This window comes from Echinops telfairi, unplaced genomic scaffold, assembly GCF_000313985.2.
Source record: "Echinops telfairi isolate 266 unplaced genomic scaffold, ASM31398v2 ScPeMD7_443;HRSCAF=831, whole genome shotgun sequence".
NCBI classification, from domain to species: Eukaryota; Metazoa; Chordata; class Mammalia; order Afrosoricida; family Tenrecidae; genus Echinops; species Echinops telfairi.
This window is the reverse complement of record NW_022104341.1, coordinates 82,683,884-82,704,260: the sequence shown is the minus strand read 5'-3', so window position 1 is coordinate 82,704,260 and position 20,377 is coordinate 82,683,884. Positions and strand designations below refer to the sequence as shown.

Sequence of the window (20,377 nt, the reverse complement as noted above, 5' to 3'; positions counted from 1 at the left end):
GCCTGCAGAGATCACCCCACCCCGTTCACGCCCTGCGCTCGGCCGAGGTGAGTTTCTCCCCGCGGAGACGGGTTGTCTTTGACTGCGGAAACGCCCACCCCCGAGATGGATGGGGAGCGTGGGGCCAGACTGGGTTTCAGACTTGAGCCCCTTCTCTTACTATGTGATCTTGAGTAAGTTTTCAGCTTCTCTGGGCCTTAGCTTCGCAGAGCGACGATGAAATGGGATAAAGCCAGTGAACACACCTGTGTTCAGTAAGTTCTAATGATCATCTGGTTTTTCTCTTTCAGATTTATCTTTTATTATTAATAAATTATTTTATTGGGGCTCTTACAGCTCCTATAACAATCCATACGTCAATTACATTAAACTCATTTGTACATCTTTTGCCATAATCATTTTCATTCTGCTTGAGCCCTTCGTATTAGCTCCTTTTTTCCTTCCCTCCCCCATTGTCCCACTCTCATGGACCCCTGATAAATTATAAATTATTATTATTTTAATGTCTTACACTATCCTCTGTCTCCCTTTGCCCACGTTTCTGTTGTTCGTTCCCCTGGGGGGTGGGAGGGTTATACGTCCAAAATTGTAGATGGGTCCCCATTTCTCCCCGTTCTCCCCTCTCTTCCCCCCACACTCATGGTATCGCCACTTCCATTACTCTTGCTGAGCTGGATTCCCTGTGTCAAGACCTCTTATCTGTACCAGTGTACATGTTCTGGTCTAGCCGGATTTGTAAGGTAGAACTGTGGTCAGGATAGTGGGGGAGGAAGCATTAAAGAACTAGAGAAATGTTATGTGTTCTGTAAATACTGTGCTGCATCCCGGCTGGCTCATTCCTTCCTTGTGACCTTTCTGTGAGGGAATGTCCAATTGTCAGATGGGCTTTGGGTCTCCTTTCCCACCCCTGTCATTTGCATCAACATATTTGTTTGATTCCCGTCTTCTGAAGCTTGTTACCTGATCCTGTTGACACCTCACGATCACAGACTGGGGTGCTTCTTCCATGAGTGCTTGTTGTTTCTCTGATAGATGGCCGCTTGTTTAACTTCAAGCCTTCAAGACCCCAGACACTTTATCTTTTAATAGCCGGGCACCATCAGCTTTCTTCACCACATTTACTTATGCATTCATTTTGTCTTCAGTGTTCGTGTGGGGAAGGTGAGCATCACAGAATGCCGGGTTATTAGAACAAAGTTCTTGTGTTGAGGGAGTACTTGAGTAGAGACCCAGTGCCCCTCTGCTACCTTAATGCTTAACATTTAAATATATGTACATCGACTTATATCCATATTCATGTATTTTTATATTTACATATGTGCATGTCTGTATTTGTACCTCTATAAATGTCTTATGCCTCCTAGTGCTTTCCTGTATTTCTTTTTACTTTCTTCCTGCCCCAGTCTCATGTTCGCCCTTCAACTCTCAGTACTTTCTCTCGGCTACATTGCACTTTATCAACTCCGATTTTAGATCTCTTATTGTTCCCTTGTCCCTGGGTTTGTTGACTTCCCCCTCCCTTTCTCCCACCTCCTTCTTTCCCATGTCCCCTTGGAGACATCGCCCCGTTGTTTTCCCCTGGGGATTGGTTGTCCTGCCTGTCATATGGATAGACATGAGCAAAAAGAAGAAAAAGGCGGGTGGGAAAGAAACCTATAAATCGTTCCAGGTCTGTCTGCTGGCCCTTCTGGTTGTTTTCCAATCGGATCTGGGGAAGTGTCACACCCTGCTCACCAATTCTGAAAGTCTATTTTCGGGATTCCTCGGGGACTTCAGTGCTTTGCTCCCCTTGTTGCTCTGTTGCGCCCCCTTCGTGTTTTACTCTGGTGTGGTGGCGGCAGACCGGGCACAATATCTGCACTGTGTCTCCAGTGCTGTCCCCCCTTAGCACTGTGGGTCAATGAGGGGGCATCGTGTCTGGGTCATCTTTTTGTTTGCTTTTTCACCTTCAACTGTATCAAGAGCTCTGACTTTCCATGGGAGTTTAGAAAGGCTTTATAGAAGTTGTCAGGGGAGGGAGTGGGGGTGTGTGAATTCACTTGCTTAGGCACCTGCCTTGAGTTTGCAAAAGACTGGTTTGTGTTGACTTGCACCCCACTTTTGCTCTAGCACTCTGTTAAAGTGAAACTCACATCTGAACCTTCCCTGGAGATGTGGCTACTACTAATTCTTTCAGCTTGTCCATTACTCAGGGCAATAGGACTTCACTTGATAGTTTGATCACGGCTGTTAATGTATTTTCCCCCAAGGACCCAAGTTTCCTCATCTATAATACAGGAGTCGTCTCAATATGATGCTATCTGGGACCATTGGAGTTTTCAGACAGTGGTAATGTGTTTTGAGATTCTCCAGAGATGGTTCTAACAGGTTTCCCAAGAAGTAAAGGAAATTGATGGAGACAAAGGCTTCCTTCATGGCGCTCCAGTTGTCATATCTCCTCACATTTGACTGTGTGCTGTCCATGAGTGGGTGTCATGGGCATGCTGTGTAGGACAGATGACAGGCCCTGGTCCCAGGATTGTGGGGGAAACGGTTATGTAAATAGAAAAATGTATCAATGTGCTAATGATGCCAGTACATGGGAAAAGCCAGAAATTGAAAGCTATCTGAAGGATGAGCAAGAGTTATTTAGGCAAGGGGTGGGGGAGGACTTGGGGAGGGAACGTATGCAGAGGTCTGGAGTCAAGTGTTAGCTGGTTCTGCAGTGCCTGGAACCTGGAGTCTTAAGTGAGAAAATGGAGAAATGAGGACAACAGGGGCAAGGTTATGAAGGGCATTAAGGAGTCTGGACTTTATCTTAAGGTTAAGGTAGAACTACTGAAGGTAGGTTGAGGCTTGGAGCCACATGGTCAGATTTGGTGTGTGGATGATAGGAGGAGGGACCACAATGGAAGCAGATGAGGCATGAGCAGGCTCTTACCATAGTTTAGGTACCTCGATAATTGAAGCTAAGTCAGTGGCAGTGGAGGTAGGTGTGGGTGGATTGAAGAAAGATTTAGGAATTAATATATTTTGAACATTTCACAAACATGAAGTATTTTGGACATTTCACAAACATGAAGTATTGTAGTCTTACAGTATAACATAACAAATATTATATTTTTTATAGTCTTAATAGGATTCTTTACCCAGTTAAATAGACTAAATTGGGTCATCATCACAAGTTTCATGTAGTTTTTCTAAGCTGGCTTCCTTTCTATATGGGAGAAGATATCACCTATTGAAATCATGATAATATTCAGAAATTCTTGAGTAGAACTGCCAATACTTTCCTTAGATGGCTTAAATTTTATTTTAAAGCCTTTTGGATTAAGCTGTGAACATGTTGTCTGCTTTCACACTTGTTATTGTCCCCAGCCGTGAGTCTTTGATGAGGTAGGACATAAGAGGAAGAAGAATATGGGCCAGGTGCCCTGCACAACGTTTAGATATAGTGGATCTGAAAGTCACATCCAGGTCTGTGCAGGCCCAGGGCCTGAACTGGTCCTCTGCACTCTGCTGCTGGAGTTGCTGAGTAGTTTGGTACCTAAAGGACATAGATACCAAAAGGCCAGGGTGAGCTGAATATACTGAAGACATGCGCGCTTCACTGAAGAGTGAAAAAAGGGATTGAGGACAGAACCCTACAGGAGATCAACATTTATGAGAGGAGAAGAAAGATCAGTGCAGCCAGAAAACACTCTTTAAAACTGCTCCATCTTTTTCTTGTATCTCCCAAATTCCAGGTATGTAGGCAGTTGCTATAGAGCACATCTCTGCAAAAGGGGAACGAGCCCCACAGAAAAAGAATCTAGGATTTGAGGATAGTAAAACTTGAATTTAATACTACACTACACACACACGCACACCCCTACACACACACACCACCCAGTCTCTCTTATATCCAGGACTTCTTCCAAGCTATTTTTTTTTCCAAGCTAAACTTGAGAATTTCAAAAATCGAGTGCTGCCAGAAGTCGGTTGCTGACAAGCTCAGCGCCTGAAGCTGCTAATCCAGGCCTGGGTTGGAAAACTGCTGTCGCAGGAAGAGAAGCAGGAAGCTGAGAGCTGAAAAGCACTTTTGTTTTCTACTTGGGCCCCTCCACTCCTTCCTTTGGTGCTCTTATTCTTTGCACCTCTATTAGGTCTTCCCACCTCCATAATCATTGCCTCCCACACTTTACCTCTTGGTTTTCAGTTTCACCTGCAAAAGAAAGGGGAAGCAAGCATCAGGTTTCTTCTTCCTTTTCTCTCAGGCCAGGTTTTTGTTCAAGCTCTTATCCCAGGTGTAATTTCAGAGGCCCCTGGGTGCCCCCTCACTCCCACCCCATATGTGCTAAGAAATCTGAAAGAGGCTAACCGGTAGGTCACTTGTTTGGGGAGCAAGCGCCAGAAACTAGCCATGTGCCCTGAAGGCAGCAGCAGGCTACCTCAGGTGAAACCCAGACATGCTTGCCTGATCCCTGAGAGTAATTGCCCTCAGCTGCCTGTGGTTTGCTGTCCACATTGATGATCAGTTTTGTTTGTTAGGGTTTTTTACATTTATTTTTTGTAGCAGAAAAGAGTGGTTTTCATAATCAGGTTATGTTAGACTATAAACTCTTTCAAAAAACAAAATCTTTCCTGGGTCAGAAGTGTTAGGAAAGACAGTGTATTGGTGATAGTCAACAATTTGTTTTGTGACTCGCTCTACCATAATATTCTTTTTCTTTTTTTTCTTCTACCATAATATTCTTGATGCCCTTCAGAACTTGGAAACAAAGGTTGTATTTATAAAGGTATTCTTAACAATGAAATCAATCCCAGGAAAGGGATATTTACAGTGCTGATGAGATCAAGGGAACAAGTTATTTCTATTTTCTCTTGGAGCATGTGTTCCCTTTCCTGACCCCTGTACTTGCACAATCCCTGCTCATCCGCTGCCGCTCCATGCAGGGATCCCAGGCACGCTTGACTCCTGGTTCCTCTTTCTTGCTGGCCATGACATTCTGTTCTGCTTCTGAGACAGCTCACTTTATATCCAGGGGAATAGCAAATCTGTCCAGTCTCCTCATTAGAGTTTTAGTGTTCTCTATACCTTCTTTGCATAATCTCATCTAGTCATTTGGTGGGAGTCATAAAGATTATGGATAGAAGGACCATACCAAGTAACTTCACTTCACTGCAGTAGGATTATGCAGATAAGATGCAGGAGCCTTCCAAGGGGACTGAACAGATTGCTAACAAAGCAAATAAGGTACGTTGACTCCTAAGGAGCAGATTGGCTCAGTTTTGCCTTCTCCTTAAAAAGACAGCCAATCCCAGAACAGAGAAGGAGCCTCACTACCATCAAGAAGAGCTAAGAGCAGGGTATGTTCTTGTACTGACAACCTTTCAGACCCAGGAGACAGAGAGAGCTGTAATGCTGGAGATGTTGTGAGATAGTGAGAAGTGGTGGCCACAGCAGCAGAACCAGGAGACCTGCACAAGACAGCATGGTGGGCTTCCCAGCATACGAAGCAAAGTGGCTACAGCGGGTATGCCTGCCAGCGAGTAGGAGAGCTGAGTGCCTCCAAGCAAGATGTTTCCTGGCAGAACGGAGTGCTCAGGCAGGAGGCATTCTGCTAGAATGGGTGCTAAAGAGCTTTGTAATACTAGCCTGAGCTTACAAATACAAAGGCCAGGCTTAGAAGAACTTGTGCTCAGGAGGGTCACAAGAGCCCAGGCCCAAGGAGGGGCTGGTAGCAGAGGCTTACTTGTGAGCATGGCTGTAAAGGAAGCTGTCCAAATCTAAGAGCTGTATCCTTAGTCCCTAATAAACCCCATAATTTGTTGTTTGTATGTTCTGTGTGGTCATTGCAAATCAATTAATGAACCTACAGAGACTTAGAGAGTGCCATGGGAGAGATGGCTAGTATTGGGTAAAGCGGGTAAAAACATGGGTGTGAAGAAGTACACCTGACCTCTGCTTCATAGGATTGGGATTGTGTTGCTGTTGACCTTGATTTTTCTCACTCCTGTAAAGCTAGATAAGAGCTGATGCTACCATTTTAATGGACTTTGAACATATATTTTTATGTTTACCTGCCTTGTTCTTGTCTTATTTTTCAATAACTGCTCCTTGAATCCTTGGCTCTACTACTTAGTTGTTGATTGGGGAACAAATAACTTTACCTCCCTAAGCTTCTGTTTTCTCATCTGAAAAATACAACTCACTCAATGCCTAACAGCATGGATGACCATGCCCCTGTGAAAGGGATTTGGAGTCTAGTTGTGACAACCTCCAAGGAACATTTATTTCATCCTTAGGAACAGTGGCTTCTTCCTGGGCCTTTAACACCTGGTTTTCCTTTGTCCTACAGTGACCTTTGCTTGCTTGTATTGGCTTGAGACCTTATTTAGTTAAGGCTGGATACTGCAGGGTATAAACTTCAATGCATCTTTGTTTCTTGGTATTGAACCTTTGAAACAGACCTTTAGCCTTGTAGAGGGAAGGACAGCCAAGCCAGGCTGGTTATCTGGTTAGTATTTACCCAGGGCCTTTTGACTTTGGTTGGTCTTGGACAGCTAATCTCAGTTGCTTCTTTCTACAGCGATATATATGCAACCATCTATTTGTTCCCCTACCCCCTCTGCTCCTCCTTTATTCATCTGTGTCTGGCCTCCGTTTGGCTGAGGTCTTGACAAGCGAGTGGCTGAGCAGCCCCAAGCTGCAGCACTGACCCCCACACCACTCTTCCCATCTTTGTTTCAGGAGGCAATGGCGGCTTCCTGTGTGCACCTGCATACTGGGCAGAAGATGCCCCTGATCGGACTGGGTACCTGGAAGAGTGAGCCTGGCCAGGTGAGGGATGGAGAAAAATAGGGGAAGCTTCTTTTTTTTTTTTTAAAGCCCCATCCTTTTAATAACAATAAAAACCCCAAAAATGGAAAACGAGGGGGCAAGGGAAGAGCCCCCTGGGCCAGGGGTGCGGGAAGCCCTGCTCAAGGCACCAGGCCCAGCCGCAGGGCCCCATCAGGAATTGCTGTTGCTAAGAGGGCGGGGCCAGCGATTGTCCTGTGGGAGCCACCGTTCACTTGGGTCAGGGACCCTCACTTCTTCTGGCCGGTGCTCAGCTTCTGCATGCCCCAGCTTCAGTGGGTTTGTAACAGTCAACCAGCAGCTCCTTGACCCTGGCTGTGCGTGATCTAGCAGCTCATCTACATCAATCTCCAGTCCAGCTCTGGGATCTCCTCTTGCTGACAGTAGTAGAGGCGCGTGAGCTGCTCCAGCATCCACTCCTGCAGGTTGAGACGCTTCCGTAGCTCCTTGCGGTCGGTCCCCGCTGCCGGGCCCTCGCAGGCGGCCTCTGGAAGGCTCTGAAAGGAGACGCGAGGCCCTGGGCCTCGGGCGCAGAAGCTGCCAAGCCGCGTCCCCCGCGGGCCGCTGGCCACGTGCGCGTGCCGGCCCCTCCCTGAGCCGCCACCTCCGGGCTGCCCGCTGGCTGGGTCCCGGCCTCTGGCTCGGGTTAGCTCGCGGCCTCGGATCATCGCAGCGCAGGCGGCGGCCAAGAGGGAAGCTTCTTGAGCCTCTGTCAGGGAAACAGCAGGATTTTGGAGAAGGACCCAGCATTGTTCCTGGCAGCCTTCCCACCTCATATTCTACTTCCTGTAGGGATGAACTGGAGGGTAGTGGGAAGAAGGAACCAGCTGCGAGCCCTCGCCTTCCCAGCTTATTCCAAGAAGAGGCTGAGTGGCCCAGGAAGGCCAAGGATCATAGAAGGCAAGGGAACTGTTTCCCAACCAGATCTATCTTGGGTGCCATGCCAGATGTGAGGCCACATGTGAGACGACAGCAGGGCAGCAGCCTTTATTGGTGATATTGGGCGAGTTGACTTGCCTATTTCACTTCTCATTCATAGCATTTCCTGAGGCCCCTCTGCCCCAACACCCTGTGCCGTGGTCATGTCTTCTCTCCCAAACCCTGGGTCCAACCTGTCCCTAGTGTTCATGCCACAGCCAGGCAGACTGCAGGTGTCAGACTTTGAAGAACAACTCGGTTAATGGTGCAGATCAAGGGTCAGCAAATTCCTAAGGAAGCAGATAGTTAATATTTTAGGCTTTGCTGGGCATGAGGCAAAATGCAGGCTATTACGAAGGGACTTATATAACTATTTAATAAGTAACCATTTAAAAAACAGAAAACCCATTTGTGGATCAAAGGCCAAAAATAGAGGGAGAGCGCAAGGGAACCTCTGCTGCAGTTTAGCAACTCCTGGAGTAGACCCTCACAGCCTGGGTGGGGGAGCCTGGGGATATAACTATGGGATTCAGCTCCCACCTGAGGTGGGGCATCTTCCCAGGACTTTTCCTGCCTTTCTTGGAAATCTGGGTCAGACTGGAGAGAAGTTTGGGAGAGATTGCGGTAGAAAAATGGCCTCTTACATCTGGGAATCAGGACAGCGTTTACGTTGCGGTTGGGTGACTTCTGCATTCTTCCCTTTGCTTTCCTCCAGACCAGCCAGGGCCCTGTTGCTCTGGGCAGGCACTCCCCGTAAACTGGGGACACGTCCAGGAGCTAACTAAGGCACAGTACGGGCCCTTGACTTAGGACCTGGTCACAGAATGAAGGCCATGGTTAAGGTTAAGGTTATAGGGTCACAAGTGGGGAAAGCTCAATTGGATAGTCAGAGCTGCCCTAGATGGGAGTTTTACATTCCATACTAGACATCCACGGCAAGATCTTGAGGGGCTTTCTGGCATTTTGGGTCCTGCTTCTCGTGTGTTTCTAGTCTGGATTTTGGCAAATTGACTCGTCTGTCCTACTTGATGCCTGCTTTCTTCTCTTCCCTCTAGGGCAGCGGTTCTCAACCTGTGGGTCGAGATCCCTTTGGGGCTCGAATAACCCTTTCACAGGGGTTGCCTAAGACCATATTTCTGATGGTCTTAGGAACTGAGAGACCACTCCTCTATCTGTCTCCAGGTGGGTCTGCCCACATGCAGATAGGCCCACACACGGGGTCACTACAACATGAGGGACTGTATTAAAGGGTCGCAGCCTTAAGAAGGTTGAGAACTACTGATCTAGGGACTCTGGGTTCAATTTCTCCACCTTCCTTAAGTTGCTTCCTCCCACTTCTGCTGTTTCTGAACTGACTCTGGCCTGAGCTAGGAATGTGTCATGTTTCCCTAACCAAACTCTCAGGCCTGGGGACCTGTCTCCATGATTGGTATTCCTATTTATCCATCTACTTTTTTTGACTTGAAAGAATATTCATTAATGCCCCCTTTATGTTACCTTATGAGAACAAATGGTATTTTTGTTCAACTCTGCTGAGATGACTTGGGGAAGAAGTGACCTTGGAAGCTTGTAGGATGCAGGCAGGATTGAGAGTCTGGGGCTCTGAAGAGGATTCTCCGCTAGACTAGAGCCATCTTCTGTTTTCTCAACCTCTACTGCAAGGATGGCATGGTCCCGCCTTCTTATCAGTGATCCTTGGAGTGTTGGAGGGAGGACAGTATCTCACTCAGACCAACAGAGATGAAACCTGTTCCTTTTACCTGGCAGGTGAAAGCAGCTATAAAGTATGCCCTGAGTGTTGGCTACCGCCACATTGACTGTGCTGCCATCTATGGTAATGAGGCCGAGATTGGCGAGGCCCTGAAGGAGTGCGTGGGACCAGGCAAGGTAAGGATTTGGGCTACGGAGAAGGGTGGGATGGGAGAGTTCAGAGGCTGAGACTAGGGCCTGGGTGGAGGGAATCTGGTACTAGCTTCCTTTCAGTTCCTCTCCCAGAGGTCAGGTTGGGCGAGACTTGGTGCCCGTGGCTTTCTTCACTTGGGGTCTTGCCCCCTGTACCAGGCAGTGCAACGGGAGGAGCTGTTTGTGACATCCAAGCTGTGGAACACCAAACACCATCCTGAGGATGTGGAACCTGCCCTTCGGAAGACACTGGCTGACCTCCAACTGGAGTATTTGGACCTGTACCTGATACACTGGCCATATGCTTTTGAGTGAGCCATTGCCCAGGTCTTATTCCCGGAAGTGGGGTAGTGTTAAAAACTTACGCTAAGTCATAGTTGGCATAAGAGGACAGAAACACTCACCTGTGTAGTGATCTGAGGAGCTTGCTGTGGCATCTGTGGGTCTTTCCTGCTACAGGAGCCAGGGGTTTAGCTATCAAAAAAGGATTGCAGCTTTATGGGATATATGCCTTGGGCTGTGCATAGGTGGTCTCTCTTGCTCCCTTTATTCGCCCAGGAAACATATTGAACTTTCTGCTAGCTAGGTTTTGGGTTACAGTAATGAAGCCTCAACAGAGCGTGAGAAGAGCCTACCATCACTATTGGGTCCTAGGTTGAAAGGGGGGTTGGAGGAGGATGTAAACCCTGAGGAGGAGTTAAGGAAGAATTCCCGGAGGAGAGGAGCGGACCCACTATCTGTCTAGAAAGAGAAGAAAGGGGCATGGGCATTCATGTAGAATTAACACCTGGAATGGGGGAAAGCATGACTGTTTCTCATTCTTGGCCCTATCTGGCATTGGGGTATGGGGCATAGAATAGTTGGATAAGCAGACCTATCTGCAGGAGCCTGGCATCAGTGCCCACACTCAGATCCCTGTTTCACATTTAGGCAGGGAGACAATCCTTTCCCTAAGAATGCCGATGGAACTATACGCTATGACTCCACCCACTACAAAGAGACCTGGAAGGCTCTGGAGACACTGGTGACCAAGGGGCTGGTGCGGGCTCTTGGCCTGTCCAACTTCAGCAGCCGGCAGATTGACGATGTGCTCAGTGTGGCCTCAGTGCGTCCTGCTGTCCTACAGGTGAGTCTCCAAGCAAGACCTACAGTGTAGGGTGTGGTGTGCTCACAAGAGCATGAGTGAGCAGGTTTTGGCCCTACTAAATGGAAGTGGCTAGCAAGTTGTCAGAGTGTGTACAAGTCAGCATAAAAGTGCAGGTTGAAGCCTTGTTGGGGGAGATGAAATTCCCAATGGAAGACAAAGAGTGAGAAAAGCTGGCGGAATAGGTGGGGGAGTGTCAGCAATTCGGTGTTGGCCAGGGCATGTGTGTCTGGGTGGGGCTGGATAGGCTGGGTGCGGTCACTTTTGATGATGAACTGTTTTTTGGCTCAGGTGGAATGTCATCCATACCTGGCTCAGAAAGAGCTGATTGCTCACTGCCATGCATGTGGTCTGGAAGTGACTGCTTACAGCCCTTTGGGCTCCTCTGACCGCGCATGGCGTGATCCTAATGAGCCCGTATTGCTTGAGGAGCCCGTCGTCCTGGCACTGGCTAAAAAGTATGGCCGGTCTCCAGCTCAGATCTTGCTCAGGTGTGTGCAGTCTTGGGAAGGGGGTCTGGGGGGACAGGGTTTAGGAGGCAGAGGTGGTGTGGGACCTCAGGAGCTTGCAATGTGATCTGGGTAGAGGACACTTGGAGGCATCCTTCTGGTTTTAGCGGGGTTCTGGGCCTCCAAGAGTTTTAGGAAGGCTGCATGGAGGATAAACCAATGCTTAGGAGCACTGACGATTGCTCTTCATCTACCACAATTCTGCTCCTTAGGTGGCAGGTCCAGCGGAAAGTGATCTGCATTCCCAAGAGTATCACTCCTTCCCGAATCCTTGAGAACATCCAGGTACTTGGGTGATCATCTTATCTTCTTCAGCCTTTTGGGGCAGTCTCATCCCAACTCTGCTTGCCTAGAAAATTTGTCTTTTGGAATGGCAGCTTCTACTTACTAGCCTGACTTTTATAACCCCCTCCCCATCCCCTCCCACCCCCAGGTATTTGACTTCACTTTCAGCTCAGAAGAGATGAAGCAGTTAGATGCTCTGAACAAAAATTGGCGGTACATCGTGCCTATGCTTACGGTGAGGATTTGACAACCCCCTGGAGTTCAGGAATGTGACTTTCTACTCCAGTTCTGGTTCAGGGAAGAGGCAGGCTGTTAGTGGTATTAGTGGGAACAGTGTTATCCAGGACACATTGGTCTCTTTATTGGGCTCAGGAATAAAGAGCATAGCCTGTGGTAGTCCTGCCTCTTCACATGTTGTAGTATGTTGTTGGGTGCTGTTGAGCTGGTTCCAATTCATAGCAACCGTCTGTATCACAGAACAAAACACTGCCCATCCTACGTCATCCTCACAGTCGTTGTGAGACTTGCACCTATTGCTGCAGCCGCTGTGTCAGTCCATCTTGTTGAGGGTCTTCCTCTCTTTCACTGACCCGCTACTCCACTAAGCAGGTGTCCTCCACATTGATAAAATGTCCAACGTACATGAGATGAAGTTTCCACACCCTTGCTTTCAAGGAGCATTCTTTTTTTTTTTTTAATCATCATTTTATTGGCACTTGATCCACATATCAAACAATTTAATAGTTCATTCAGATCAAGAACAGATGTACAATCATTACCACAATAAAATTTAGAACATTCTTTTTCCTTGTACTCATTGTTGTTAATGTAATTTTTTTCAATTGTGGCAAAAATAGACACAACATTTCTCCAATGCAACAACGTCTACATATGAAATTCAGTGCCATTGATTATACTCTTTATGTTGTGCAACCATTATTGATAAATTCTTTTCCAAATTTTTCTGTCACCATTAACATAAACTTGGTGTCCCCTAAGCAAAGACTCTTCCTCCTTCATACATAGTAACCATTGATCAATTTTAGTTTCTTATTTATTTTTTTGTAGTAGTTTTCTTTATATAATATTCATGTATCATACACTTCCATAGTTAAGTCACTTTTTAAAAAAGTCATATATCATCACAATAAATTCTAGTTCTCCCTCCCCTCTCCCACATTCATTGTTTCCTCCCCAAGCTCACACACACATATATATCCCTCATAAACCATTTGCATCAGTTATTGTCTCTATGCATCCCCTCCTTCTGTGCTTCATAAACTGGAAAACCTAACAGGAACAATAAGAAAACAAAACCAAAATGAAACAGAAAGAAGAAAATAATAAAAATATAAAGATAAAAATAAAGCGTGAGAAAGAAAAGACCACTATTAATATTCAAAAAGCCAGAGAAGAAATTTATGTCATAGAACAAGCAAGAAATACTTGAGCTTAGAACAAATTCAGGTTGGGTCAAGAGCGAGGTCAACTGACCAATTATCATGTACCATGGTTCAATCCATAATCATGTTTACAATATTCTTTGATAGTAAAACTCTTGGAGTACTCTGGCCAGAGGGTGTCTGCCAGTGGTTTAATCTAAATACTCTGCAGATGAATTTTGGGCTCCCACTGTCCTCTTTAACCTTTTACAAACTGGTTGTTCATGATTTAAGCTCCGATGCTTCTCCCTTCATCATATTTGGATTTTGTTTTCGTCTTTGGATCAAGGAGCATTCTGTCTGAACCTCTTTTAAGACAGATTTGTTCATGCTTTTGGCAGGCTATGGTAAATTCATTATTTTCCACCAATACCATAATTAAAGTCTATCAGTTCTCCTTTGGCCTTCCTTATTTATTGTCCAGCTTTCACATACATAAGAAATGATTGAAAATCCCATGGTGAGGGTCAGGCATACCTTAGGTCTCTGTGTGAGAACTTAAAATCACAGGTGGTTGGTTTGTGTAAATAGAACAGTCTGAAAGCAGAGCCTTAACTCTGTGTTAAAGTCTTGCCATGAGTCTAAAATCCATGTTGAATTTTAAAAGCTTCCTTTTCCAGCAGCAGTTCCTCTAATGTTAATGCTGACCTAACCATATACCCTAAGGAAGACCATCCTTTTCTCTGAGTTCTGGCAGGTGCAAGAGATCACTTTTTATTTCCAAAGGGCTTTTCTACGATGGTTAGATATACTAGCTTATCCCTGAAGGGTCTTACCATACAGCATTATTGGCAAATCTGTATGGGGGATCCCCAGAAACAGACATAATTGATAATGCAATTTTTCCAGGAAAAAACCTGTCCTGCCTCTATCCAGTGACCACCCCATAATTAACTGAAGGATGTGTACCTTTAATTAACCATGTAATTATTATTAATCATGTGTTAATTCACTTAACCCTGCCAAGCCCTCATTTCCAGATAATCCTCCCTGTGTGCCCCCTGATTGTCTTTTAGCCAATTATGATCTTTTAACATTTCAGTTACAAAAACGTATTTTTTTCTGTATTGTCTGGTGGAGTGGCCATTTTCACTCTGGGAACTTGAACTTCTTTTCAGTCCAGACCATCCCTCTCTCTGAATAAGCACACCTCTGTTGCTTTTACTTGAAGCAGACTCTGTGGTGTTGCTGTATAGCACTTTCAAAGTCATAGCTCTGCTTTTGAACACTTGAAAGAGGTGTTTTGAAACAGGTTTGCCCAGTGCAGTGTGTTTGGTTTCATGACTACTGCTTCCATGGGGCTGATGTAGATGCAAGTGAAATGAAACCCTCTATAGCACTGTCATTACATCATGTTTATCATGATGCTGCGCGTTCACTCAGTTCTGAGGAGTTCTGTTTTGATGTTGCGATGAAAGCTAGTTCCTGACACTTGGTAGGTTTAGGTACATTATATCAATAAGGGGAACCGAGAAGGCATTTTTTACTCTTTTAGGATGATTTGGGTGAGGTTGAAGCCTGTTGTCCACAGGGAAATAAATTCCAGCTCTGTACTTTGGCTCAGATGCTAGTTCCCAGCTGGCATAGTGATGTAAATGCATAAGGTTGTGCAGGAAGCTTTGGGGAAGGGACCCTGCTTTTTTTTAGAATGTCAGCTCTTGCTAATGGAGTCATTTGTCCCTCTCTTTCCAGGTGGATGGTAAGCGGGTCCCAAGAGATGCAGGGCATCCTTTGTACCCTTTTAATGACCCGTACTGAAGCACAGCTTCCTGGCATCTCTTCTGGCTCTCCAGCTAAGAAGTCCTGACATCCCCAGAAAGGGGGTATTAAAGCTGTTGGAGGGTCCATCTGCTTGCTTGTCTCTTCTGTCTGGGCAGAGTGGGGAAGGAAATGGTTTGCTTTAGGAATGCCATACCTAGGGCTGCTGGGAATGGCAGCCCAAACTTCTTATTGTGGGGGAACCTACTAGGCTTCTGAATTCCCCATATGCACGCCCTCATCAGGTACACTAGAGGATCACCATCTAGTGGTAGCTCTGGGCACTGCAGGCTGCCAGTGTGATGTTCCAAACCAACCCAAATTCACCAACACAGGAGTCAATGCTGACTCACAACGAGCCCTGTGGGTTTGTAAGACTGCATCTGTTTACAGGAGTAGAAAGCCCAGTCTCCCATGGCGCTTTTGGTGGTTTAAAACTGCTGACCGTGCTCGCTTCGGCAGCACATATACTAAAACTGCTGACCATGTGGATCACAACCCAGCATGTAACTACCACACTACCAAGGTTCTAGAAAGTGTCAAAAATTGGTCCTTCACTTCAGAGATCTGAGAACAGGGTAATGAGTGTCCTATGATTTCATGGCACTGCTGGACCTGGGCTTTGATTTCCTACCCCCTGTTCTGCTGGTAAGTACTGCTGGTGGTGCACTGGTTAAGTGCTCAGTTGCTATCCCAAGGGTGGGCAGTTAAGATCCACCAGCTGCTGTGCAGGAGAAAGATGTGTTGTTAGTCTGCTTCTTAAAAGATGATACAGCCTTGGGAATCCTATGGCGGTGGTTCTGTACTGTAGGGTCATTGTGAGTTGAAGTTGATTTTACAGCGACAGAGTTTTGGCAATGTCTAGGATAGCAATATGAAGAACCAACAACATGGAGAAGTTTGAGGGCATTAATTTGCAAAGTCATGAAATGTGAAGACGGGCTTTTTCTCTCATACATTGCAATCCATGTACACAGGCTGCCTAGGTGATACTCTGCACCAAGGGCCTCTTCACTTTATAGTCCCACCAAAGGCCACTGGTAACCAGGTTTTAGGAAAGTTGTGGGTGGATCCTTCTAAGCACCAGTCACAAAACTCAAGTTTCTCAGATGAGCCATGGCTCCTCATTTGGCAAATACGGGTTAGATAAAAGGCTACCCTCTAGGGATATACCAAGACACATAGGTCCCTACAGTCTATTTGAAGAGGCACCCTCTAAGTAATTGTATAATTAGTTTAATTACAGTTAGACGAAGTGTTTTGAAGAAGTGCTTTGCAGGGGAAGAAGCCTATTGATTTAATCAGCTGAGATCTGAAGGCTGAACAGGGATTAATTAAAGGAGGTAATTATAGAATATTGTCCTATGTAAATTGAGCAGCTTGTGGGGAAAGACTTGAAGCTGCAAGAAGCTGGTGAGAAACCAAAATAAGGTCTGTGTGAGCGAAGCTTGAAAGGGGAGGCCGACTGGCAGGGCGCGCTGCTGGAATTGGGGGCCTGGTAACGCAAGACAGGAGATTGTCAACATTTTGAAATTTGCTCCTGAATAAAACGGAGTTATGAAAGAGTAAGTTTTTAAAAAAAATGTGTAGCCGTGAAAGTTTTGAGCAGGAATAGCAGTCCTGGCACAGTAGAGAATAGGTTTGATGGTCTGTTAGAAGCTATTTCTAGAGAGAAGTCTTTTGCCCCTGGACCTTTATATAGAGTGCTGTCTGAAACAGTCTACCCCTTGGCCCCAATGTACTGGCTACTATTATTAATGCTGAGTTTAGCTGTCACTTCCTTGGGGACTTTTCCTTTATATCATTGTGTTAGTCCTGATAGCCTAGAGAAACAAATCCATAGAAACTCGTGTATAAGAGAGTTTTATATAAAGGGTAAGTGTACATTAAGAAAGCATCCCAATCCAGTCCAAGCCCATAAGTCTGATATTAGCCCATATGTCAGACACAATATAAAGTCATCGCCAAACTCACGAAACATGCAATGACACTGAGTGTAGGATAATCACAGGCCAGTGGGTGGAAAGTCTGGATCCAGTGGCGTAAGCATCTCAGCACTTGCAGGGGTTTCTATGTGGCTTCTTCGGCTTCAGAAGTCTGGTTGCATCAGGGTAGGTCCAGGTGGCTTCTCCAGCCCAAGGCACTAGCGTAGTTCCATGTGTCTTGTCAGCTGCAATGTCTCCTAGGGAGTGAGAAGAAAGAAGTGTCTCCACCTCCAAGGAGGAAATTCAGAGTTCCCATGATTCCAAGGAGTAGACAATGCCCACACAGAAGTCTCATTGGCTATTACCCAATTGACAGACTAGACTCCACCCCTTCACTCATTATCTCTTAAATTGACAAGCTATTATGTAACTACCACACAATCATCCTTTCTTTAGGTGGCTAACTATGATTCCATAGCTCCTTCACAACTTCCACAGTTAGGAGGAGGTAAGGAAACGAAATCATAACATGAAATGATTCACTAATACACAGACCCTTTAAAAGTTATTCTCACCTTAACATCACACTTCTTTTGTCTATTTGTGTAAGCCCTGGACAGTAAGGTGCGTACCGAGTGCAAAGTGAAATGGCAAATCTCACCAAAGATGCAATATCTTTGAAGCAATGAAAGTGATAACGAGGAACACAAATCATATCCAGGACCATTGACAAATGATGATCTCACAGCCAAAATAGATAATAAATACCAAAGAAGGTGATTGGAATATCAGATTAAGGAGGCCTCTGGAGTCCCTGGGTGGTATAAGTGATTAATACACTTGGCTGCTAACTGAAAGGTTGGAGGTTCAAGTCTACCTGTGGCACCTCAGAAGACAAAGCCTAATGATCTGGGAAAAAATAAATCAGCCATTGAAAACCTTATGGAGCACAGTACTACTATGACATACGTGGGGTGGCCATGAGTCAGAATCATGTTGACAGCAATTGTTTATTTTTTAAGGAAGGTTTTTGGGGAAATTATGGCTTCAAATATTTTAGTAAGACTGTTTCTTTATATGAATATTGTTTTCAGTATGACTACAGATGCAGACTTTAAAACATGACTACCTGTGTATGACTGCACTGCTGGAAGGGAGGGAACACTGGCCACTCAGAGATTGCTAACATTAAAATTCTTCATCCTAAGTGCAATTTAAGATACCTTTCAGAAGTTCCCTTGTCTGTAGGGGAGGGTTCCTGGTGGCATTGTGGGTTAGACATGGGCCTGATAACCACAAGGTCAATGTGCAATCACTTTGCAGGAGAAAGATGAAGTTGTTCTCTTCAAGATTTACAGTCTTGGAAATCCTAAGGAGCAGTTCTTCTATGTTCTATAGAGTCACTGAATTGGAATCAATTTGATGGCAATGGGTATCAGGTGGGTGGACAGGGAAGAAGGAACCATCTCATACAAAGGTACCCCCAAAACAGAATTTTTTTCAAAGCTATGTATTTTAATTTTTTTACAGAACAAGCTTATCGCCTTCCAAGTACTCTCCATTACACTTAATATATTAGTCAAATCTACTATTCCACTCTTGGAAATATTTTTCAAATTCATCAGTTTAGATGGCTGACAGCACCTTCATTGTTCTTCACCTCTTCTGCATCATCAAATTGCTGTCCTTTCATGTCTCTCTTCATTCAAGGAAACAAAAAAAAGTCAAGGAGTGAGGTCAGGTGAGTAAGGTACATGGGGCAAGAGAGGCCTGCTGTTTTTTGCCATAAAGTGGCACACTGAGATGGTTGCATGAGCAGGTGCATTGTCATGGTGGCAAAACCAATCCCCTGTCTGCCACAAATCAGGTCTTTTTTTTTTGGTGCACACTTTTCGCAATCTTTTCAGAACCTCTAAATAGCTTGATTAACAGTTTGACCTGGTGGAAGGAATTCCAAACGCATTATGAGTTGACTGTTCGGTCCAGAAGGAGGTTTGTCATCAACATTTGACCTTTCTTGAAATGAGAAAACCACTCTTATACTTGAGTTTTTCACCTAGTGCTGTCCTTGGTAGCTGTGTTCAACATCACAACAGTTTCTGTGGCATTTTTCTCATCAGGAAACAAGATTTCACAGCTTCATGCTGTTCTCTTAGATTGGCCATCACACAAAACAAGGTTTGAGTGAAACTGCTTTTACTAAAAAGTTCACAGTAACTAAAGAGAACCTTCCTAGGCAACACCACTGGGTGCACTAACTCAGTGAGTTGCTTGATGCTCACCTAGCAGGAAAAATGCATATGATGAAATCTCCACTTAGTGGAGCTTTTTTCCATTTTGGGGGTGCGGTGGGGGTACCCCCTCGTACTCAAATAAGGAGATCCTGTGAGAAAGGGGAAAGATAACATACATTAAAAAGAAATAATATACTATTGGCCTAGAAAAAGGTGCTCTATAAAAACTCACTTCAATCAAGTTGTTTCTGACTCAGTGATTCAGCAGGACAGAACAGAGCTGCCCCTGTGGGTTTCAGAGGCTGTAACTTTAAGGGAACAGAATGCCTAATTTTTCTCCCATGTGATCTGTGAAGGAGTTCTTCTTTGTCCAAGGCTTAATAAAACATTGAAAATCCCTTTACTGGTTGAGATTTTACTTTTAGAATGGACATAACATGGTCTGTTACTTTTGAAAGTTGCTTCCCCTTTATGCCTGTGTGGCTCATCCACACTTTGACACCTGTACATTCATGAAACTTCACGGAAGGCCATTCATAGGTCTAGCCCTAAATTTCCCCCTATACTTCTTCCTTTTACAAAGGTGATGCACCTTTGGTCTCTCAAGATGTTAATAGGCTGTTTTATACAACATGATAAACAAGCCCAGCCTTGCGTAATAAATGAAGAGTACATACTGTGCTAGATTAACTAATCCTTTATCTTATACTCCACCCCACTCCCTTATATCCATCAACGTGTTGTTCCTTTCTCAATGGAGTGGAGAGCCAGTACTATTTAATTTTAGGGATACCCTTTTCTCAAACAAATCAAATGCCCTTGTGTAGATTCCAGCCCTTATGTAGATCCCAACTCATAGTTAGTCTGGGTAAACTAGGGAAACAAATCCATAGAAACTCATATGTGTATAAGAGAGAGTTCTATATAAAGGGTAAGTTCACATTCAGAAAGCATCCCAACCCCCATCCAGTCCAAGCCCGTAAGTCTGACTTAGCCCATATGTCCCACACCAATCTACAAAGCCATCCTCAAAAATCACAAAACACACAATGTTGCCGAAGGCTCATAGGCCAGTGGGTAGAGAGTCTTTGAATCCAATGGTGGTGTAAGGATCTCAGCGCTGGCAGGGGTCTCCACTCGGCTTCTCTAGCACCCAGGACTACATCAGAGTAAGTCCATGTGGCTTCTCTTCAGGGATGTCTTCCAGGAAGTGAGTCTTGCCAGCTGAGGCAGAGAACTAGCTAAGGCAGCCAAACACTGGTCTGACCATCAGAGAGCAAGAGAAAAGAGAACTAGAAAGGCAAGCCTCACCGAGCCATTTATCACTCCGCCCTTCAATTAATTCCACATGTGTTTATCAGCCAGGTTGGCACAATAAGCCTTAACTATCTCAGATCCTATAGAACAAAGTAGAACTGTTCCATAGGTTTTCAAGATCGT

At 45.3% G+C, this 20,377-nt stretch overlaps 1 protein-coding gene across 3 annotated transcripts; it reads left to right on the top strand.

Annotated features, from left to right (window-relative positions):
• The first annotated feature begins 6 nt into the window (after positions 1–6).
• AKR1A1 (aldo-keto reductase family 1 member A1) lies at positions 7–14,865 on the top strand. 3 transcript variants are annotated; one of them, XM_045291932.1, is made up of 9 exons: positions 7–47; positions 6,713–6,802; positions 9,506–9,625; positions 9,734–9,951; positions 10,571–10,766; positions 11,076–11,275; positions 11,506–11,578; positions 11,727–11,813; positions 14,713–14,865. In XM_045291932.1, exons 2-9 carry the CDS (start codon positions 6,719–6,721, stop codon positions 14,776–14,778), a joined length of 1,044 nt encoding a protein of 347 aa, XP_045147867.1. In that variant the 5' UTR covers positions 7–47; positions 6,713–6,718; the 3' UTR covers positions 14,779–14,865. The 3 variants fall into 3 exon arrangements, with proteins under 3 accessions (XP_045147867.1, XP_045147868.1, XP_004699528.1); XM_045291933.1 differs by lacking the exon at positions 7–47 and adding an exon at positions 231–254; XM_004699471.2 differs by lacking the exon at positions 7–47 and having other exon boundaries at positions 9,800–9,951.
• Positions 14,866–20,377: the final 5,512 nt, after the last annotated feature.